Genomic DNA, 21933 nt, shown 5'->3' on the forward strand with positions numbered 1-21933 from the left:
TTCAAGTTGACATATCAATGGGGTTGCTTCCAAGCAGCTTTGTTTTCCCATTTGTGTGGGGGGTAAGGTTGTGGAGGGGACAGGGTGCAGCTGTCTGGTGAGTGCTATGCACTCAAGGAACAAGGACTACCCAGAACTACAGGCCTTTGAAGGACCAAAGACAAAGAAAAAAACTAGCCCCTAAGCCAGGCCATTTGCTAGAAGTGATCGACTACAAAAAAAAAAAAAAAAAAATCAAACCAAAAAAAAACAACAGGTTTCTGTGTATAAAGGTACTTGGAGAAGTTCTTTATCTCTGTACAAGACAAAAATATTCAAGTTTCAAAATATCCCAATGGCCTGCTGACTCTGAGCTTCCTTCTGCTCCTTTCCACGCCCACGGGCGCTCCGACTTGGGAGGGGGCCGGGAGGGAATGAACTGGCCCCTCTCTCTCTCTCTTTACACACAACACAGATGCAGCCAGATGGCTTTAAAAACTGGTGGCTTGGCCTGAGGGCTTGCTGTGTTCAGTGGGAGCAGGGCAGGTTCAGAAGTAAGTGCACAGAGCTCTCAGAATCGGGAATCGACTGCTCTTCTTGGAATGTGGATGTCCTCCCGGGGACGAGTGTCCGCTCTCGCAGTCCTAAGTTCCATCAAGGGAGCTTTCCGTTTTCTGTAGTGACAAGAGACAAGACAAGGTAGGGTCACACCCTTCCAGCCTGAAGACTGGGCTGGGGGAAAGGCATGCCGACAGGAGACAGGGCTTCTCAAAGGAACTGCAAAGCAATGCTGTCATCCGCTGGCACGGGCCGCCCCGAGGGGCAGCTTCTGCCTTCACTCACTCCCCCCCCTCCGCGCCCGCCCTACGGGGCCTGCAGCCTCCGCTCACCACATACATGCTGCACGTAGGACCACCAAGCACCTTCCTCAGGCACCCACTGTGTGCCCAGCACTACGTCCCGTGGGTGCTACACCTCCCCGCAGAAGAAGGTCCACAGAGACCTGGCTTCTTGCCCCAGCTCTGCCTCTGACATGAGACGGACCATCTTTGGGTCTGTTTTTGGATTTCACAAATGAAGGTCTGAACTCCAATGACCAAACTGAAATGTTTTAAAATGATATGGTTCTGCCTTAAAAAGAAATGAAATTCTGATAGATTTCAACGTGGACCAACCTTGAAAATGTTACGCTAAGTGAAAGAAGCCAGACACAAAAGGAATAACTATTGTATGATTCCACCTATGTGAGGTATCTGGAGTATTCAAATTTAGAGAGACAGAGTAGAGCAGTGGTTGCCAGGGACTGGGGGGGAGGGGGTTAGTGTTATTAAAGGGGCACAGAGTTTGAGTTTGGGGTGGTGAAAAAGTTCTGTGGGTGGATGGTGGTAATTGCACAACAATGCGAATGCACGTAATATCACTGAATTGTACTTAAAAATGGTTCAAATAGGCCAGGTAGCCCAGTTGGTTACAGTGTTGTCCCAATATGCCAAGGTCACGGGTTCCATCCCCTGTCAGGGCACATACGAGAATCAACCAACGATGCATAAATAAGTGGAACAATAGATCAATGTCTCTCTCTCTCTCTCCCCCTCTTCTCACTCTAAAATCGATCAATAAACAAAATTTTTTAATGATTAAAATGGTAAATTTCATCTGTATGTTTTGTGACATTTAAAAAAAAAGAATAAAGGTTGTAGTGTTCTCTAACTGCTGCATATGGTATTTGTTACCTACCCCCCCCCCCACCAGGGACTGGACCCACATCTTACCCAGGCAGTTCTCTATGCTGAGGATGCAAGATCCCCCCCCACATTTTATATCCCAGAAATTATTGACAAACACCACCACCGTAAAATAGAGGTCCTAACAAACTGAGGGAGTTCAGAGGTGCAGCAGGATGCAGGTCTGAGGGGCTTTAGCTGGAAGCCCAAGGCTCTGCCTCCTCCCCTGCCAGGAGAGACCCTGGCAAGCGGGCCAAGAGAGCTGTGCTGGCCCCAGGGGGCTGGAGTCCCACCAGCCTTGGCAGCTGCCCTCGCCCCATTTCCTCCGCTGCACCGGAGGGGTGACCCTGGTGCCCAGCCTTCCTGCGGGGCCCAGACCGAGTCCCTCCCCACGCACCTCTGCTCTCCCCTCTCTGAAGGAAGCCAGTGCTTGGGGAGCTGCTGTCAGACCAGGCCCCGGACAGGAAGGGCTGGGCCACAGTCAACAGCGCCTTGGGATTTCTAAGTAAAGGTTAACACGCTCACACCCAAGGCCCACGCTTGCTCACAGGCCAGCCGCCAGCCACTCGCGAAACCGCCCTGCTTTCTGGCCAAAGGTCATTTTGCTTCTAACGCCCCCGGCATCTCTACTCCAGCTTCTGGACCGTGCCCCTCGTGAGCACTTCCAATAAACCAAGTCTGTGCCAGGTGCTCGTTTAATTCTTGCCACAACCAGGTGTGGGGGTCTTAAAGTCTCAAATTTACAGATGAGGAAACTGAGGCCCTGAGAACCTAGGAAATCTGCCCAAAGTCACATGGCTGATAAATGACTACTAAGGGAAAGGTCAAGTTTCAGTGGGGGGTGTCTCTGATCCTAAGTACTATCTCCATTGTATAGATCAGGGAGCTTAGGCTTCAGGACGACAGGGCCACCCAACAGATGTCTGCAGAACTGGCACTGCCGCTGGTCTCTTGATCCCAGCTCCTGGGCAGTGCCCGCAGCCTGGCTGCCTGCTGGCTCCCAGGAGGGAAGGAGGTAGGCTGAAAATAGGAGCTGCCTTTTTTTTGTTTTCTTTTTTTTTTCTTCAGTAAAAAGGCAAAGTTCTCTCCAAGATCCCGAGACCCATGCAGGTCCAGACCCGCGCCCCCCTTTCAGTTAAGGACGGGGTGTTCTCTTTCATGTTATCTGTCTGCCTTGGCCGCAAACACAATTTATAAACAAGGCAAAAATGGCAGAGGAAAATGAAGTCAGAATGCGCCATTGAAGCAAGTCAAACAATACTAAATTGGTATTTGGCTAAGTGGCTATCTCATTGTTAAGATATTTCCTCCAATATGTTTTCAGAAGCAACGGCCATTAAACAACTGGGAATGATCGCCAGGTTTGATTTCAGGAAGGAAACCCCCTCCCATTTCCCTGCTGGGCAATTCAATTAATTTTCTCCTGACCCTCACCCACCAGCTGATTATTAGGGAAACTATACCTGCGTCTTTTATAAACAAAATGCTTTCACTTAGAGATTCCAAATTCCTTCCCAACGCCTGGGAACCCCTGCTCTCCCGCCCGAAAGGCTTGAGTATTTTGGAGAGCAGGCCCAGCCATGGGGGGGCCCTCAGGGGATCCTGGGAGCAGGTTTCTGTACTCATGGGCCAGCTTCTGGGGAAAGAGAAAGTTCTATCTGTCCTGGGGCTCGGAGCCTTTGTCTAGAGAGACCATTTGGATGGAAGACAAAGTCAGTCAGTCGGTCCTGCAGGTCCAGCAGACTTGCCTTGGGTGGACACAGCTGTTTACTGCAGCGTCTCTTTATCTGGGTCCCACACTGCCCGTGGAACAACGGTCTCACTTTCCGTTCTTTCGAGGCCGTGACGGCTGGGACAGTGACATCCCTTCTTGGAGGGAGTCTCCTGTCATGGACTGGCCAGGGGGAGGCGGGCCTGGAGACCTAAATTCTAGTTCTGGCTCTGCTAGGGACTAGCTGGGTAACCCTGGTCAGGCTTTTCTGGCAACTCGGGCCTCAGTTTTCTCACCTATAAATTAGGCTCCCTGCCCTTCCCATGCAATAGTCTCTGATTTCCGAAGTCTGGGTGGGTTTAGGTTAGAAAAAGACATTCATTTCATTCCTTTTGTCCTTAAATTGATAGCTTTCCTCCACAATAGGGATGCCAGCGGTTTCCTGTCTGTCAAAGGCATAATGAGTTCTCTGTTTTATAAGAATTCAGGCTCAGGCAAACAAAGGAAGCCGGGGGCCCACTGGAAGGGCGACGAGCAATCTTCCTGAAAGTTCTTCCCAGACCTTAAAGGAGCAGTTCAGTGGGGCAAATTCTTCATCTCTTAAGATACAAGCTGCCCGGTAAGTTAACTCCTGCACTGCTGCGTGGCTCATAAAAGGGCTGGGAGTAGGAAGACAGGGAGAGATGGGTCTTTGCAAAATTTGAACCTGGATATCTGAACATTTCTTCTAAACTTTCTCACATGCCAAGTAGCAGTTTCTTAAATCCGGTTTCTTACAGAATGAAACCTAATGAGGCATTCAGTCCTTCACATGCAAGCCCTAACTTACCTTTCCCCTCCCTGGTCCCCAGCACTCTCTTCTCCAATTCTGAGCTGCTTAAAGCTGCTCCATGCCTCACGCCTTTGCTCCTGCTGATCTTTCCACCTGCACCCTGCTGTAAGCCAAGGCATTCTTCATGGCCCATCCGAGGGGCCCTTCCTTGGTAAAGAGGCCACTAACCAGGTGGGATGAAGCACCTCTCTTCTGTGTTTCCATAGTCCTTGGGGTAGCTATCAGCACCTTGCTTTCTCATCAGTGGTAACTGGTCTGAATCCCTCATTGGGCAAGGGCCTTGAGTGTCCCCTGCAGCAGAGGGCTGGTGTGTAGGGGTGACTGGCATAGGCCCCACTCCTCCAAGCATACCCCCTGGAACTGCCCTCTTCCCAAGCCTGAACCCTAGACTAGCAGGAAGTATGAACTTGGCTTGTTTGGAGCTAAGTGCCCTAGTTCTCTGGGAGGGGACTTCCAGGGTCTCCCTTCATATGTGGACTGAGAGGTAATGATGGAAACAGTGGGAGAGAATATTTGACATCACAACTGGCCCAGAAAAGCTGGCTGGTCTAATGACCACATCTCATGGGCCCAGGGCTCCTGGTCTAAAACAGACGAGGCCAGTACAGGGTGTAATTAGTGGGAATGCAGAATCTGGGTAAGTCTGGAAATATTTCACTGTCCAGTGGACTATTTAAAACAAAAAGTATGTAAAATGTGTACTTACAGAATATCTGTTTTCCATGACATCTGTAAAACAAAGGGTAACAGGGAGGTGAGCAATGCCAAGAGAGCATGTTAGGGTCCTCCTATTTCAACATCTCAGGGGCTGAGCCCAGAAGGAAAAGGGGGGGATGGTGCAGAAGAGGGTGCCAGACCTGCAAGCTCACTGGGTGCCCAGGTTTATGGCTCCTTTGCCCAGACAGCTTCCCCGGGCCCTGTAGCTCCATGTGACAAGCATGTAATGTCCCTTGCAGCTCATTTGACATTTTTAAAAAATATATGTTTTTACTGGTTTTTGAGAGAAAGGAAAGGAGAGAGAAAGAGAAACATTGGTCGGCTGCCTCCTGCACACTCCCTACTGGGGATTGAGCCCAAAACTCAGGCATGTGCCCTGACCGGGAATTGAACTGGCGACCTCTCTGTGCATGCGAGGATGCTCAACCAACTGAGCCACACCAGCCAGGGCTCATTTGACATTTTAAACAGTTGTTTTTTTTAAATTAGTACCACCTGTTATTTTAGGGAGGAAAAACTTACAGAAAAGTAGAAAGTAGCAGATAAAAAGTATCTCTGGTTCTACTCTTGAAACCCCACTGACACTTTCTATCTCTTCTGCTGTAAGTAGGCTTTCTTTCGGAGATATAATTATACAGTACCTGCCGTTTCATAGCATATCTTTTTCGCATAATGTGATTTTATAAATGTTTCCTGGTATCTTCGGAAACATTACTGTTAGCAGCTGCATAATAACCATTCGATGGATGTGCAGTTATTTACTTAACCAGTTCCTGACTTTAACAGTTTAGGTTCTTTCCAAGTTTTTGCTGTTTTAAATAATGCTGCCAGTATCCTCTTCGGGAATAAAGCTGTTTCCATATTTCTTCCTAGTCTGTCTTTTCCCAGGAGTGGGATCAATGGAGCAGAAGCTATGAACACTGCTGATGCTCTTGGCATGCGTGGCCCAAGCGCTGTCTGAAGGGCAGGACCGCCACATGCCCTGAGCCTCCGGAGGCCACGCTGTCTTCTTGCCAGTGTATCTGGAATTAGCCGGCCTTGCCAGGCTTCAGTGATGAACGTAGCCCTAAGCAAATGCCAGGAAGATGACCGTGAGGGTGAGAAGGGCCAGTGGGAACAGGAGGGTGAGTGGTCCCTGCCTGCATTAGTTAGAGATGGTTTTCACTATTAGAGGCAAGAGAGGGGTCTGATTTGCCCCACTGGACAGGGCCAGGCCCCACTAATAGCAGAGTTTCTGAATGGGCAGTGGCCACACATTGGGGCTGATTCCTATGGACATGGACATAGACATGAAGACGGAGAAGCCACGGGGACCTCTTGTTACCTGAGGAAGGCCCCGAGAGGAGATAGATTCGAATTGGGGGTGGTTGCCACTCTTTTTTTTTTCCCCAGTTGATTTCAGAGAGAGGAAGGGAGAGGGAGAGAGAGAGAAACATCAATGATGAGAGAGAGTCATTGATCGGCTGCCTCCTGCATGCCCCCTACTGGGGATCGAGCCCGCAACCCAGGCATGTGCCCTGACCGGGAATCGAACTTGACCTCCTGGTTCTTGTGCCGGTGCCTCAACCATTGAGCCACACCGGCTGGGCTGGTTGCCATTCTTTTTTTAAAATATATCTTTATTGATTTCAGAGAGAGGAAATGAGAGGGAGAGAGAGAGAGAAACATCAATGATGAGAGAGTCACTGATCGGCTGCAGCCCGCAACCTGGGCATGTGCCTGGACTGGGAATCGAACCCTGATCACCTGGATCCTAGGTCGATGCTCAACCGCTGAGCCACGGCCGGCTGGGCTGGTTGCCATTCTTGATGGTGGTGGAGTGATGGCAGGAAGGCCATAACCGCTCTCGAGTCCTCAGTCTTGCTGGTGGAAGCTCTCCAAGGGGCCCAGGTTTTTACCAGCCGCCCAAGCTCAAACCTGGTTCCTTCTGAGTCTTGGGCAGTCTCAGGGCCCATCTGTCACAACCCTTCTATTTTTTTTCTAATTTAGAAATATCCTGTTTCCACAAGTCCACTTCCCCCTCGGACCCTGTCTTATCACAGCTCCATTGTGTGTCCCCTCTAGAAGGAACAGGGCCAGAAGTTCCTAAGGGGCCCCCTCTGTCCTGGCTGGGACAGGCGCAGGCGTCAACGGCCAAATGGATGAATCAGTCCAACGGTGGAGTTGAGTAAACTTCCACACATTGAGTGAGGACTGAGCAGCACCCCACCCCCACCCCCAATCTGCGAGGACCTGAAGAACCCCATGCTTCCTGCTCCCCCAAAGCCCCGAGGGCTCTGGAATGAGACAAAAGAGTGGGAATGCCTCAGTCCGTGTTTCTTAAAGCAACCTGAATATGAAATACTAAAATTGGAGACTGCTGATAAACACCAAGTTTACGTACACTTGTAGTTTTCTCTTTAGTAACAGAGGAACCACCCCAAAAATAGAATCTGGAGGGCAGTATGCTTTTTCTCTTTCATGGAGTATTTTTTTACCCTCTCAAGGTCCAAGCCCGGGTTGCTCTGGGTCCCACAGGGTGGGTGGGGACTGGGCCCCATGCTCCTCTCGCCCTCGCAGCAGGGACACCCGTTCTATTTTCTCGATAGCCAGCTGCTCCTGGTAAACTGGATTTCTCCCTCTTAAGAAACCTCTGGGAGTCTGAATTCAGGCAAAGCAAAAGCAAAAGGCAGAGGCTGAGCGAGCAGATACTCAGGTGGGAAGGTGGGCTCCGTCTGACCCAGGAGACTCAGGTTAGCATCTGGAGCGGGGCTTGGCATCTTTTCCCAGGGCCTCAAGTTGTCAGGTGGGTTGTGCCCAGGACACCTCCCAAGGTGGGCACGCGCATCAAGAGGGGAAAAGCAGCTCTGCTGTTGAAAGATCACGGGAGGTGAATTCCTCTAAGCCGGGCTTTCTTCACATTGGCATTCTTGGCATCCTGGTCTGGATAAGTCTTAGTTTGCTTCAGCCTAATCAGAACCCATAATTAAAGCAGCTGTTGCTGACTGGGATTTGCAAATAATTGAAAAGGGAACAAGAACTTTGGGGAATTTCAAGTGCTAAGCTTGCAGATCTAAACCACAAGGAAATTATCAGCATTTTCCCCACTCCCCTGAGAAACGGACAGACGGACTGACGGGTGGACGGACGGACGGACGGTTACAGAGATGCAAAAGCTCTTAATCTGGTTTTTTTCTGGTGTAATTTTTTTAGTTCTGAGAACCCCCGTCTCCTTCCTTCCCTAACATGTAGCAACAAATGATCTAATAGTTGGAAAGGGGAGAAGCCCAAAGACCAAGAGGTTTCCTTGTCTTAGACTAAGAGTTAATTGTTAGGACAAGAAGATGTCATCTTCACTATATGTCAGCATGATGGCAGGCTCTGTCCAAAACAGCACATTTGCATGACCATGGCCACGGCTCAGCGGGAGACATGGAGTCAGAGATGTCTCTCTCCTCCCCAGTTGATTTGTTTAAATCCTCACTGAGGATATGTTTATTGATTTTTAGAGAGAGAGAGAGTTAGAGAGAGTGAAAAATATTGAACGGTTGCCTCCCAAGCGTGCCCTGACCGGGAATTGAACCTGCAACCTTTTTGGTGTACAAGTCGACCCTCCAAGCAACTGAGCCACCCAGCTGGGCCCCCCTCCTCTTCATTTGAAAGAACCCACCTGCCCACCACAGCCCTTCCTTATGCACCCAAGGGCCACACACACTCCCAAGGGACACTGAAGTGTTTATAGCAACTCTACATGGCTCAGGGGCATTATGTTGAGATTTAATGAGAAAACTAACATGGCAGGGAGAAGTGCGTGGTGGGGGCCAAGTCGTATAACCTGATGGGGCAGAGCTGAGACCAAACCCCAGGTTTCCACCTCCTACAGAGGGTGTTCTCCATCAGGTTCACAGTACAAAGAACCTTCCAGGTGGAACTCCGGCTGATGTGAATGCAGCAGAAGCCCAATTAAGTTGGACCCTAGATCCCTAACTTAATTCAGATTTGAAGGGGAAATTCAGGCTTGAAAGAAAATACCTATGTGGTCTTGGAGTCAAGGGTGGTTAAAGGGTTAGGATTGGCTCCATGGGACCCAGGGAGTGACTCAGAGAAGTGACCGAGGACCTCCTCCTCACCAACATGTTCAGGGGGATGGGTGCTTCTGGACTGATTAAGGCAGAGACAAATGACTGTCACTTCCAAATACCGGGACATTGAGACTCCCTGAATGTTATTATTGGAAGGCAACTTAAGATCATTCTTTCAACCACCTCCTTTGACAGATAAAAAGGTTGAGCTTAGTCACCTTCACAGAGATGCAAAATAGCATGGTTGTTGTTGGGGCTAAGAAGAGCAGGGAGTTATTGTTTAGTGGGTAGAGAGCTGCAGTTTGGGAAAATGAAAAGCTTCTGGAGATGGATGGTGGCGATGGTTGTACAATATTGTGAATGAATTTAATGCCCTGAATGCACTTAAAAGTGGTGAAAATGGCAAGTGTGAGGTATACTAGATCACAGTTAAAAATAAACAAACAACAACAAAAGCTGAGCTTAGAGACTAAAGCCACGATTACAAAGACAGGGCCTCCCACAGCGTGCGAGACCCCCCCCCCCACTCCTCAGGCAGAGCCCACCCTCTCCACGCCCTCCCCAGAGGCCTGCCAGCCCTGGGTTGCTCCTTGGAGGCAGGCCTGCCCCAGGGCCTTTTTGCTTATCTGGAAGAGTTGTTTGCTTTTGTGTCACTAAGGGGAAAATGGGGCTTAAGAGCCAGAACTGTGCCCTGTGAGCCAGTTCCCAAAATAGCCAGCCCTGAAATGCTGCCCGTTGGAAGACTCCAGGGAACTGAGGAATTAAGGTGGGGAAGAATGAAAAATTAAGAAGGAAAGGTCAGACAAGACAGCTCTGCCCTCAGCCTGCTTGCTGGCCTGTTCAGAGATCCATCCCAACAAGGCCTTTATTTTATTGTAGATCACCCCCCCACCCCCCCCCCCACACACAGGGTTATCTCTGCTGTCCACCCTGAGCCATCCCTCCAGGATTGCTGAGGAGTAGGAAAGACCCTACCCCTTCAAGCAGAGCAGAACTTAGAGTGACACAATCAGAAGGGAGCTCCCAGCATCGAGAAGATGGTTCTAAAAGTGTGGTCCCCAGGCCAGCAGCAGCAAGAAGCATGTGGGAATTGATTAGAAATGCAAATTCTCAGCCCCACTCTGGACCTACCGAATCAGAAATACAGGGGGTGGTGCCAAGCCACCTGTTTTAACAAACCTGGAGAACCCCTGACCTGCATCGGAGCCCGTGCCCCTCATTTCACAGGGAAGGCAACCGAGGTCCGGAGAGGTTCCGTGACTCACCCAGAGGCACCCAGACCAGACCAGGCTGTTACCCTTAACTTCAGAGTCCTCTGTTTAAGCTGATGATAATGTGGAAACCACACAAACAAACAAAAGAGCTGGAAAATGTAGAAGCACGCAATCAGTTTGGCAACACAGAGAGGAAACGGGGAAGGCTCTGCAGCCAGGCTCCCTGAATTCGAGACCCTCTCCGCCACTTCTGGCCTTGGGACCAGGACCAGTTATTTATCCCCTGGGCCCATTTCCCCATCTGTAGAGCACGAGCAATAATAGAGCCTCCATCATTCCCAAGATGATTTTGAGAATTAAGTGAGCATCTGAGAGTAAGAGGTAAAGAGGGAAAAACCAAGGCCTCAGCCTCCTCTCCTTAGCAGCTGAGCAGGAAACGCCCAGAAACAGGAAGCCCCTCGGCTTCCAGTGCAGGAAGCTCCCGGGAGATGGGGGCACTCGCTGGCTTTCGCAGCAGCCCTGTGGTTTGGGCTACAAGACCCTCAGCCCCTGGGCAGGAGCCAGCTGCCGGGCCAGAGACCAGATTACACGGGGACCCAGGCCCAGCTGACCCCTGATGGCTCAGATGGCACAGGGAGAGCATCCAGGCCTGGGAGTCGGGAGATGGCTTTAGTCTCGCCCTGGGCACTGAACTCTCAAGGACTCAGTTCCTCTTGTGTTTTTCTGGCTAAAACAGACTGAAGGCTCACGGTATGGTAGAGATAATACGTTGACTGCGCTTGGGGTAGGTAATTAGCAGCATCTCCCCTGGTCCTGTCTCATTCCTCTTTTCTCACTTAATCCCATCTCCATTTAACAGTGGAAGAAACTGAGTCTCAGAGAGGTTAGGCACCTCAGTCAAAGTCACGCAGCCGGTAAGTGGCAGTGCCAGGGCAGCGGCCTGGCGACTCCCAACAGCACAGGGCCCTCCACTGCCTTGAACCCCTCCCTGCATGCTGGGTTCCTACGGTGGCTGCGGTCCATTCCAGCCAGAGGGGGCAGGTCCATTCCAACAGCCTGGCACTGAGGACTCCGGCATCTGGAACCAGCCTGGGGACCCTGAGAGAACCCACTCGAACAGCTGCCTCAAAGAAGATTCAGGAAACGAGAATACACTTCCCCAAATACGCCACTTTGGCATACCAGCTATTTTGAGCTGGAGGCAGAGAATCAGCGGAAGCAGAAAGAAGCCGTCTGGGAGCTCCTCTTATCAGAGTAAAAGCAGAAACTTCAGAGATATAAGGACCACCGTAAATCCCCTGTCCCAGGGGAGCTTTATGGCCATGAAGACAAGGAAAAGCTGGTCCTGCGGTGGACGTCCACAAATAAACCTGACTCCCCATTAGTTCCCCCATATATATATACCTTCCCCCAGCTCTCCACCCTGGAACCCCTTTTTCTTTGTCTTGTCACTTCTCTATGAATTTATTATTCTTGCTTAACATGCTAAATGAGCCACAGATTCTAGCCACTCCACCGTGTCATTCATCACTGCTTGTTTTTCTCTTGTTAACCTGTCTCGTATCAGCAGGGCCCCTAACACCAACCCTTGGGAATCCACACTGGGGGTGGCCTTCGCCAGCTGGAAAGGGCCTCCAGGGGCAGCCTTAGGTGACTGCAGACCCCAAGGTCTTATCCCTGCAGCCTCTCCACCTACCAGCTTCCCTTCCCAGAAACCCAAGGCAGTGCCGCTCAGGGATCAGGAGCATGGAGTCTGGCTCTGGGGTGGGCCAGTTCTCAGGGACTTGCTTGCTGTGTGACCTTGGGCAGGTATTTTAACCTCTCTAGGCCTCAGTATCCTCATCTGTAAAATGGGATTTACTGTGAGGATTGAAAGAGATCATGTAACATAGGCCACATAGCAACTGCAAAGGAACCATATCTGGCACTATGAGGAAAGCAGAAGGGACATTTCTGCACAGTTACCAACCAGGACTGACCTTGAGGCTCTTCAGGTAAGACAGTTACCTGACCTTTAGCTTTCATTACACTGGAAGAACAGAGAGAAGAACAGAGAGAAGGCCTATTTGTTTTCAAGTTTACATTTTGCTAGTTCTGAATATATTAAAAATGCAAAATCAGATACTTGAGCCAAAAAATTCCCCAACAAATGTTTTGCAAAAATTATTCAGTAAGTGTTGAGTCCGACACGGGGCTGAGTTTCTGCTCTAGCCATGAAAATAGGATTTAGAAAAAAATTACTTAAGGAGTGATCCCGATTTCAGATGAAAAGTCGGCTCTTCAGGTAAGACAGTTACCCAATTCCTCAGAGGTTGACAGCATCAGAAACATCTGGGAACTTGTTAGAGTTCAGATTCTGGAGACTGATTCTGTGGGTAGGGCTGGGCCCAGGACCATGGCTTCTGGCACGTGGACCACATTTGCATTAGCCAGGTTTAATGGAATCTCCCAGCCCCTCTTAATGACTCCCTTTCAAAGAATCAACTTAAACAGAGGTCTGTTGTACAAAGCAAGCTATCTCTCTAATGACTGTTTCCCCCAGGATGTTTATGCCTTTTAGCTTGAGACTTATTTTCAGATCTTAAAAGTAATCTTTGCAGGCTTCATTTCTGCAGAATGGAACACAGTAATTATACAAAAAATGAGGTTGTTGTATGTTCCATGTCTGCTAGACGCTGTGCTCATTCTGGGGGAAGCTCTTCTTGAGGAAGCAATGGGATGGGAGTGGAAGTGGGTCTAGGCAGAAATCAAAGGGGACGGGAACAGATCGATGCTCCCCACCCCAAGGTCAGTGTGCTCCCAGGAAGGCTGAAGCTACTGACCGTCTAAGACTCTCGGGGGCCCCACTGCACCGGGGCCTGTGTGGGGAGCAGGTGAAGCTCACTGGCTGGCACCTGAGAACAGGCAGGGCGGCACTGCTTCTATCGGGGTCACAGGAGAGCACCCGGAGCTCTGTCCGGTCCTATGAGCACACAATGGTGCCAGGACACACTCCCGTCCAACTCGCCCCGCAGCTGGGTGCCCGTTTGCCTGGTGAGAGTCACTCTGTGTAAGAGGTGGCACCCCTTTTTGAACTCTTTTGCTCCCTCTTTTCCCGGCCCACTCCCAATACCTCGTGGAAAATTCTGGGGACAGTGTCCACCAGACTGGAGAGCCAGGGGCCCCGCACTCACCAGGCTTAGCTTTCCTGATTTCACTGTACACTGTGTCCGTGCCCTTCATTTTCAGAACTGGAAAAGTACCAGGCACAGGTTAATAGCTGCTTCTCGACACCAGGTTGGCCCACTGATGAAGCAGGAAAATAGCTGAGGCTCCCCAGGCAAGGCTGCACCCCACTACCCCACCCCACCAGTGCCCTCCGCAGAAGCGCCTAGAGACCCCCTCACCACTAAGCCTGGGCCATTCCCCACCTTTAGAAGATCCTGGTCTAACCAGAGTCGCTCAGCCTGGAAGTATGAGGTCAACAGGTCACCATGGGGACCCTGGACCTGAGAGGCCTGCAGCCTCCAGTTTGGTGGCCTCATCCCTCTTTCCCTGTCACTGTGTCCCTGTGTCCAGCTGCTCCAACAGCCTGTCCCAAGAGGCTGGGCTATGGCTTCCCAATCGCCCAAGGTCTAGGCACCACCTGGGCATCATCTGTGAGTAAGCATTAGCTGGGACTGAGAACCCCTTACAGATCTAGACAGCTGGGCTGCGTGATTTCACACACCGCGCCCGGGACCCTGTAGCTGCTGTGGGAATTTGCCTGGGGTGGGCCCTGGCTTTGGTCTTTTTTAAGTGCTCCCCAGAGGATTCTTTTTTTTTTTTTAATTTATGTTTATTGATTTCAGGGAGAGGAAGGGAGAAGGGGGGAGAGAGATAGAAACATCAATGATGAGAGAGTCATTAATCAGCTGCAGCCCGCAACCCGGGCATGTGCCCTGACCCGGAATCGAACCCCGATCTCCTGGGTCCTAGGTCGATGCTCAACCGCTGAGCCACGCCCAGCCGGGTCCCCAAAGGATTCTGATAGGCAGACTGGGTTGAGAGCCTCTGGTCTGGACTGTTTCGAAACAGCAGACAAGATGGGCCACCACGGGTGTGGATTCCACCCAGAGGAGACACAAGGGTTTGGGAGACAAAGAGCAGCCACTGGGTCATCTGTTTATGTATATGCACCAGCTGTGTACACACACATGTATACAAACTCCTAGTGCATCTACACTCATTGTACATACACATATAGTAACACACACAGTATGCACACACAGACATGCACAGCTGTGTACACACTCACATACACACCCCCACAAACCCTCAGGAAACAGGATGCAACCCAGCTGCTTCCCTGGCTCCTCTCACCTGCTCAAAGGACCAGGCCTCATTGTAGAAAGGCTTCTGATCCATGTGGCCAGCATCCTCCCCCTGTGCACTGGGAAACAGCCCCCCACAGGGTAAGACACTTTCTGCTGCCAGTCAGTGCCATGTTTTCTTCCTCGGTGGCAGGTGGCCGGCACACACCCATGGACTCTAACTGCACCAAGATACCCTCAACCTACCATGCTCCAGAGACAGCTCCCTCTCTCACCCCTGATCCTGCACAAACTCCTCCACTGCCTGCATGGCCCTTTCTCTTTGCCCCATTCCTCCTAGTCCTCCAAGCCCCAGGACAAGCTTTGCTCCTGTACGTGGGTGCACCCTCACACACCAACACACTCCCTCACACACTCACCCCTTCCTGTGCCCTGGGCAGTCACATAGGCCTCTGGGCTCTCACAGCACTCTGGGGACACTTGCCCGTGACACACTGACAGTATTTGTCCCCACGACTATCTCCCCTGGTGGCCCTAGCACTCCTCCAGGGCAGCGCCTGAGGTCTTGTGCCCCTCCCAATCCCAGGCCCTATAAGGCTACTGGAGGCACCTGTAAAGGTTTGATGTGACAGTAAAGGCACCGGTCAATGTCCCTGTGCGTACCTCTATCTCAGACCCATGACCTTCAGGAAGGTCTGGGCACAATCAGCTGATTGCTGAGGTTTTTGGTTTTAGGATTAAAATCCCGGTCATCCATACACACTGAATGGTGGTGGTTCTGTGACAGGACCCAAATGCCAGAGACAGTGTGGGGATGGTTCAGATCCCCACAGCTGAACCTGGGGTTGCCAGGGCCTTGCAGAAGGCATCATGGCGGCTCCCCTGTGGCATTGAGCAGCAGCTAGAACTCAGTAGAGTGGCTGAGGTACCGGGCACCTCCCTGATGGGACACCTGCCTCTCCCTAAGAGACAGCAGAGATGCCCACACTAGTATCCCTCTGTGACACAGATTTGGGGAAGTAAAGGGAAGCTCCAGGGACCCTCATATCTGCAGGGATCCACCACATCCCCAGGGGACTCTCTGCTCAATGTCAGGCTTGGCGGGTCACTTGTTCAGTGTGATGCTAAAGCTATTACGTGTTGGGCACCACAGAAGAGGAAACAGTGAACTGCACCTGGCCCCAGCCTTCTATGGGGTGATGCATGGGTGTGCAAACAATGCTGCGGGATGCTGTGTGCCAGATGCACCGTGGGCAGAGTCACTGCCAGCTCATCCTCTGACCCAGCCCCACGTGGAAGTGGAGGAGGGGCGGGGGAAGGAATGGAGCTGGGGGGTGGACGGCCAAGCTTGGGGCCCTGGACACCCTTGTGAACTCCACTGCCCAGGCACATCAGGGGTGGCCAGGAGACCTCTCTGGTTACCTTGGGGACACTAACACCCTCTGGGCCTGAAGAGCTGCACGCCCGGGCAGCAGGGCGGCTGCCTCTTCTTGGTGGCCCCGTGGCTTCCCTCGCCCTCCTGGTCCTGCCCAGGTCGGTGGTGGGTGGGAGCTTGCAGCCCATCACCACCCCTCCCCTCGCCGCTCCGCACAGCAGCTGCGGCTAATGACCAAACCAGCCAGCAGGCTGTTTGTCTCTGCTGTCGGAGAGATTTCCGGGCGGGGCTTTATTTTGGCTTGTTTTTCTCTGTTAACAGAGAAGATGGCTTCAACCTCATGGGGTTTTCCCAGCAATTAGCTTCAGAGCAAACATGCAGCACACCCGGGTCTACCGAGTTCCTTCCTGTCCCCCCTCCACCCGACTACGGACGGGGGAGGCCTTGAGGACTGGGTTGGCCGAGACCAAGTTCAGTTTACTTATCACTGGCCTCGCACCCACAAAGCCTCCCCCTAGCCTGGTAACACCCTGCTCCTGAGAAAGCGAGGTGGGCTGCACCACAGGCCGGGCCCGCCCTCCCCCACTGCTCTCAGCGGCCACAGGGGCTGGGTCCAGCAACACAGCGTGAATCCTCGAGAAACTCCATTTCCACCCAAGTGACCCCCATTCTAGCTCTGCCGAGGCCCCCACAGCCCCCATAACACCTTTGTGCCAACTGGGAAAAGGTGACCACTTGGGTGGTGGCAACCCTGCAGGTGCAGAGCTGGGCAAGGCAGGCAAACCTGCCTCACCCTGTCCTAACGCTTCGTTTCCCTTCAACAACCACCCCCCGCAATCGAGAAAAATGAAACCAGCTGCTACTAACATGAAACATCCCCGAAGGAACCTTTCTCCAAGGCCATAGCCCTGCTTCCTTCTTTCTCCTTCAGTGTCCTCACATCTAAAGCCTTCCAGGCATCAGGTAGAATCCTCTTAATTCCACTTCACCCTGTGCCCCCCTCAGCCCACCACCCCAGCAGCAGAGCAAGGGCAGGGCCTGGGCCTCTGGGGTAGCATCAGAGCCCGAGGGCACAGCCCAGGGCAATCACTGTCCGCCTGGGCACGCAGCGGGGTGCGGAGGGTCAAGAAGATGGGTGTGTGTGTGTGTGTGTGTGTGTGTGTGTGTGTGTGTAAGTGTTTCTACTCACACTCGAAGTCCTTGGGCAGCCCAGCTCTCTTGTTAAAACCCCCTTTCTCCTACCCCTGAGGTCCCCTGAGGAGGAAAAGCTGCTACCCACGGACCAAGCCCAGCATGTCCAGCGATGGAGGGGCTCCGGCTGGACCAGGGAAAGCAGCAGGGAGCCCCCTGTAGTCCCACCGGCCACAGCCCACCCAGACTCGGTTCTGGGCGCGAGACCCCTAGGCTGCCTCCTCTTGGGCATCTCGAATTTAACCCAGTTGAACCGGTTGTCACCACGGGCACGTTCCTCCCAATCTCAGACGCCAAGACCACCCATGCAGTCATTTTCTCTCCCCTGTTCTGGGCGTGAAAGTTTCCATCCAGTGCTGTGTTCTGTCTCCAAAATATATCTGGAATCCATCCACTGCCAGCACTTTGGCTCGGCCCTCACCTCCTGTATCTACTGATAACATTCTTGCTCCCCCATCACGCCTGTCCTCTAACCAGCCACAAGGATTGCTTTTTAAAGAAGGAAGTTGGACCCTGCCACCTCCCTGCTTAAGTCCCCTGGGACTAGAATTTGAAAAGTGCCTTGGAGGCCCCCATGCCGTCCCCCCAGCTCCACCGGCCTCCTCTCCCTCTCGCTCTCTCTGCAGACACAGGAGTCTCCTTTCAGATCCTTAAGTGAGCCAAGCTCCGGGCCGCCTCACACTGCCCTTCCCATTGCCTGGGTCCTTCCCTCTCTGGGTGGAGCCACCTTCCTTGTGCCCTTCAGGATGCAGCTTAAATGCCACCCCTCAAGCAGGCCTCTGGGACCACCTAAGCCGGAATAGGCGTCACCTTTCACGCCTTCTCTCTGTACCCCGTTCTGCGCACTTGCTATAACCTGATACGATTAATTCTTTGGTTCTTTGTTTGCTCGGCTCCCTCAGAGGCTCTACCTCTGGGGGAGATACCTGTGCTGCTGGCCCATCATGGGCCATTAATTTATTAACTGAACAAGTGAATCATTTTACAATGAAATAAAGAAGAGAGCTTCAGGCCTGCCATGGCCCCCACCCTCCCGGGTGCAGATGGGCCACACCAACTCTAGGGGCGTTCTGATTGCAGGCTGTGGGCATGGTGCCCAGTTGTGCAGCTCACAGCCTAGGGGCTGTACGGGATGGCGCTACCTGGAAGGTTCTCCACCCACCCCTGCTGACATGGTACCGGGAACCTAAGCAAGGACAGAAGGAAGGAACCCAAAACTCCTCCCAGATGGTGGAGCAAAAGGTGATAAGAGAAGGCCATCACCATGTGGCTTGGTCTGGAAACAGCCCCAAGCTTGCCTGGCTGAGTGGACACAGGCCAGCCTCAGCCTCGGCAGGAAGAGGGATGCATGGCAATAGCCCCTCGAGCTTCCCAGCAGCTGAGATGGATGTTCTAGCATTTGCTGTGGACCTGGCCCACTCCCAACCAATCTCCCCAGCATAGAACCAGAGCCAAGGCCCTCCAGGCCAGCCTGCCCCTGAGAGAACCATGCACATATAAACAAAACCTGAAACTAAAGCCAAAGCCACTATATACACAGGAAGGGGTTCTGTGCTTTCAAAAGCCTTTACCCAAGTGTCCCCTTAAATACCAAAGCCCTCACTACCTTCAAACATGTATTTCATTTACACGAACTCCGTCTGCAAGCAACTTTTTTTTTTTGTTTTTTGTGCTAATCCTCAGCAGAGGATATTTTTCTATTGCTTTTGATAGAGTGGAAGAGAGGGAGGAAGGGAGGGGAGGAGAGAGAGAAACATCCCTGTAAGACAGAACTATTAGTTGCCTCCCACACTCGACTGGAGCGGGAACCTGCAACCCAGGGATGTGCCCTTGACTGGGAATGGAACCCGAGACCCTTTGATCTGCAGGCCGATGCTCTAAGCACTGAGCCACACCAGCCAGGGCTGCAAGCAACTTTTTAAAGGAGGTTGCTGGGTTTGGGCAAGGGGGTGTACCTCTGGAAGAGAGCTCAAACACCCAGGAGTGAGGCTGGTCTCTAAAAGTCTCTCCAAAAAACATATTTCTTAGCACTTAGTAATTGCTCAATAAAACATACCCATTATTAGTAGTGTGGTAAATAATAACTAATAAAATTTTACACCTCAAAGCCAGGGCAGGGGTCATTGCTTCTGCCTTAGGCATGTTCAGCAGGTCTGTGTGCTGACCACCCCCCTTCCGAGCAACTGAGGGTGACTAGACACTTATCCCTGGGTCACCTTACCCCACCTTATTCTGCACGTCTGCACCCAAAGAGAGAGCAAAGCATGAGGAATCGCTGAGCGGCAGGCGTTTACCTTTATGAGGTTCGAGTGAGTTCACTTCCACTTCTGTATACTCCACGTCCAAGGTCAGAGGGTCTGCTCAAAGGAAACACAGCACCCTGAGGTTAGACCGAATCCCCTTGGGGGCGGAGGGGCCTCAGACCACACTAGAGATTTCCCTTCAAATGATTAAAGTATTCTGTATTTTGAGGGGAAGACAGCACAGGTGTAAGTCCATTCTAAGTGGGTGAGAAACCTCAGGCTGGAGAAGGCAGTTATATAACCCGGCACCCCTGGACTGCGGAGGGCCCCTCCTGCCTGGGTCCCTGGTGTTTCTGCAGTGGGCGGGTCAGGAAAGGACAGCAGCTACAGAAAACAGCCAGTATCAGGCACAGGGGTTCACTCTGGAAGCCCCCACAGCCACAGGCATAGAAAGCTGTCTCCCAGATGGAAAGGGTCTCCCGCAATGGGGAGCCAGAGGGCAACCTCAGCCTAGAGATGCTCCGAGAGGACGCAGAGAAATGTAAGTTAATGAAAGCGGTCAGGGGGGCAGGGTGAAATCTAGCAAATTAGTCTGTCTTCAACTCAATATAACCTTGTTGTATTTTTGAAGCCCCAAAGAATTGGGGTTTCTCGTCGGCAACTAAACATGATTCTGTGCTCAAGGTGTTCACAGAACCCGCGTAGTTCCTGCGACTTTCCGTGGCAATGACAGCAGCCCCCAGGGGAAAGGAATTTGGAGAACTGATTTAGCCCAACCCTCCGAGCTTTAGGCAGAAACAAGCAGCCTACTGTTAACGGTCTTCAAAGCAAGCAGCAGTGCTATTTTACTTTATTTTTTTATAGTGTGTTTTTCACTTCTATGAAATACTGAGTAGGTCCAAAATACTTGTAAGTTACGTATAAAACATAAATGATAACCCATCAATAGATAACTGCACGCCGTACCAGCACCCTTTTTAAGAAAAAGAACATTTCCGTCTCCTTTGAACTACCTGCGGTCCTTCTTCCCCACCCCAGCCCCCAGCACCCATCTGCCAGCTTTACCGAGACAGAGCTGACAGATAACATACGAACGTTTAAGGTCCAATCTGATGATTTGCAGCGATGCCGTTTAAAAAACACACAGCACCTCCTCCTCTACTTTGCAAGAGAAAGGAGGTTCTCCTGCCTTATCCAGGAGTCCTCTCTGACTCAGGAAGTTCCTTTCTGAGCCTAGCCCAGTTCTTTTCTACTAGAATTTGGGTCACTTTCCCATTAATGACACTGGGTAGTGTCTTTGGAGAAAGCAACCAGCCCTGTCCATTTTTCTTATCAGCTGCTCACAGGGTCGTTAGGAGAGGTGGGGAAACACCCACCCACTGGGGTATTAGTTTTTTTCCAAGGGGGCTTTTGTCATGTAAAGGTTTCTAATTAAAAAAAAAAACACAAAAAACTAAATTATATAATTACCTTTATTTTCTGTTACTGGTTTCATTGCGTGGTTTCCAGTCTCTTCATTGTAACCTAGTATGAAAAATAACAATTAGGGTGGATGGTGATGGAAATTCTAGTTTTCAATCCATAACTTTTCTCTCCCCTCCCTCCTCGCCCCCACCATGGCAGGGTCTCCGGGCCCTGAATTCCCTCCTGGCCTCCCTGGCCCCACTGTGGTCTCTTCCTAACGTGGCGGGACGGCCACCATCCCTCGGGGGGGCGCCCTTCTACCTGCGAGTGGTTCAAGATTCCGAATTGTTCATTTTGAGCAAGTTCATGAGAAATTAAACTGAACTGCGGAAGGGACAGACGGCTCTGTGACCCCGGCCGTGAAGGACACTAGGAAACTGACCTTCTCGGGCTGGACAACGGGACCCATGAGAACGGGTTTAAAAGGCGGTGGCTCCAGGCCTCAGTAGGCAAACAGGTGTGTACTCTTTTTAATCGAGTTGTTCTCTGTTGAAAACGATTCTTCTGACTGTTGTAAATAATTACTGCTGCTGAAGGACACATGGCTGTCCATTATGATTCTGAACTGGCATTGTGATTCCTAACATGTATTTATAAACTGAAATACTCCATGGAGAGACAACATAAGAACTGGACTATTTCTTGCATTTTGGAAATTTAGGGGGAAGTCCTACTTCAATGTGTCTATATCAGCATTTAATTTAAGGTGTCTCTGTATTTCTGTATAAATAATACTAATAGCTGACAGAATTCACCTTATGCCACAAAAAGGTATTTTCTCTACAGCACTGGGTTCCTTTTTGCTAAATATTCACCAGATTTTTCTGAATGTAGTTTCTTAAGTGATTTATTTGCTCTTTTCTCTTTATTGGAGCATTACTTTGGTTACCACAAATGTTTTATTTCCTTTTTTAAAGGTTTATGATCCATTACTATAAGAATTGCTGAATTCTTAAAACATATCTCTCAAGTATGCCCTGTAAAAGGCATATCCTGAAAGTCTCTCATTTATATATTTATTTGTGTTCTTTTCTTGGCTTTTGTTTGTTTGTTTTTTGGTATTTTTTTCTTTTTTTTTCTTTCTTTTTATTCTCTTTTTATTCTTTTTTTCTCTCTTTTTTACTTTTCTT

The 21933-nt window shown here is 51.0% G+C and overlaps 1 protein-coding gene across 3 annotated transcripts in view; it reads right to left on the reverse strand.

Annotated features, from left to right (window-relative positions):
* Nucleotides 1–226: 226 nt before the first annotated feature.
* Nucleotides 227–21933, reverse strand: part of PECAM1 (platelet and endothelial cell adhesion molecule 1) — a 44138-nt gene continuing 22431 nt past the window's right edge. Inside the window, exons 12-15 of one of the 3 annotated variants that reach the window (XM_016204598.2) lie at nt 20810–20863; nt 19391–19453; nt 4953–4975; nt 227–653 (exon numbers count right to left, since the gene is read on the reverse strand). In XM_016204598.2, coding sequence (XP_016060084.2) covers nt 624–653; nt 4953–4975; nt 19391–19453; nt 20810–20863 — 170 coding nt within the window. In that variant the 3' untranslated portion in view covers nt 227–623. Of the gene's footprint in view, nt 654–4952; nt 4976–13411; nt 13469–19390; nt 19454–20809; nt 20864–21933 lie in introns of all 3 variants that reach the window. The other 2 variants (XM_016204590.2, XM_016204607.2) reach the window with 2 other exon arrangements.

This window comes from Miniopterus natalensis, chromosome 17 (assembly GCF_054644295.1).
Source record: "Miniopterus natalensis isolate mMinNat1 chromosome 17, mMinNat1.hap1, whole genome shotgun sequence".
NCBI classification, from domain to species: domain Eukaryota; kingdom Metazoa; phylum Chordata; class Mammalia; order Chiroptera; family Miniopteridae; genus Miniopterus; species Miniopterus natalensis.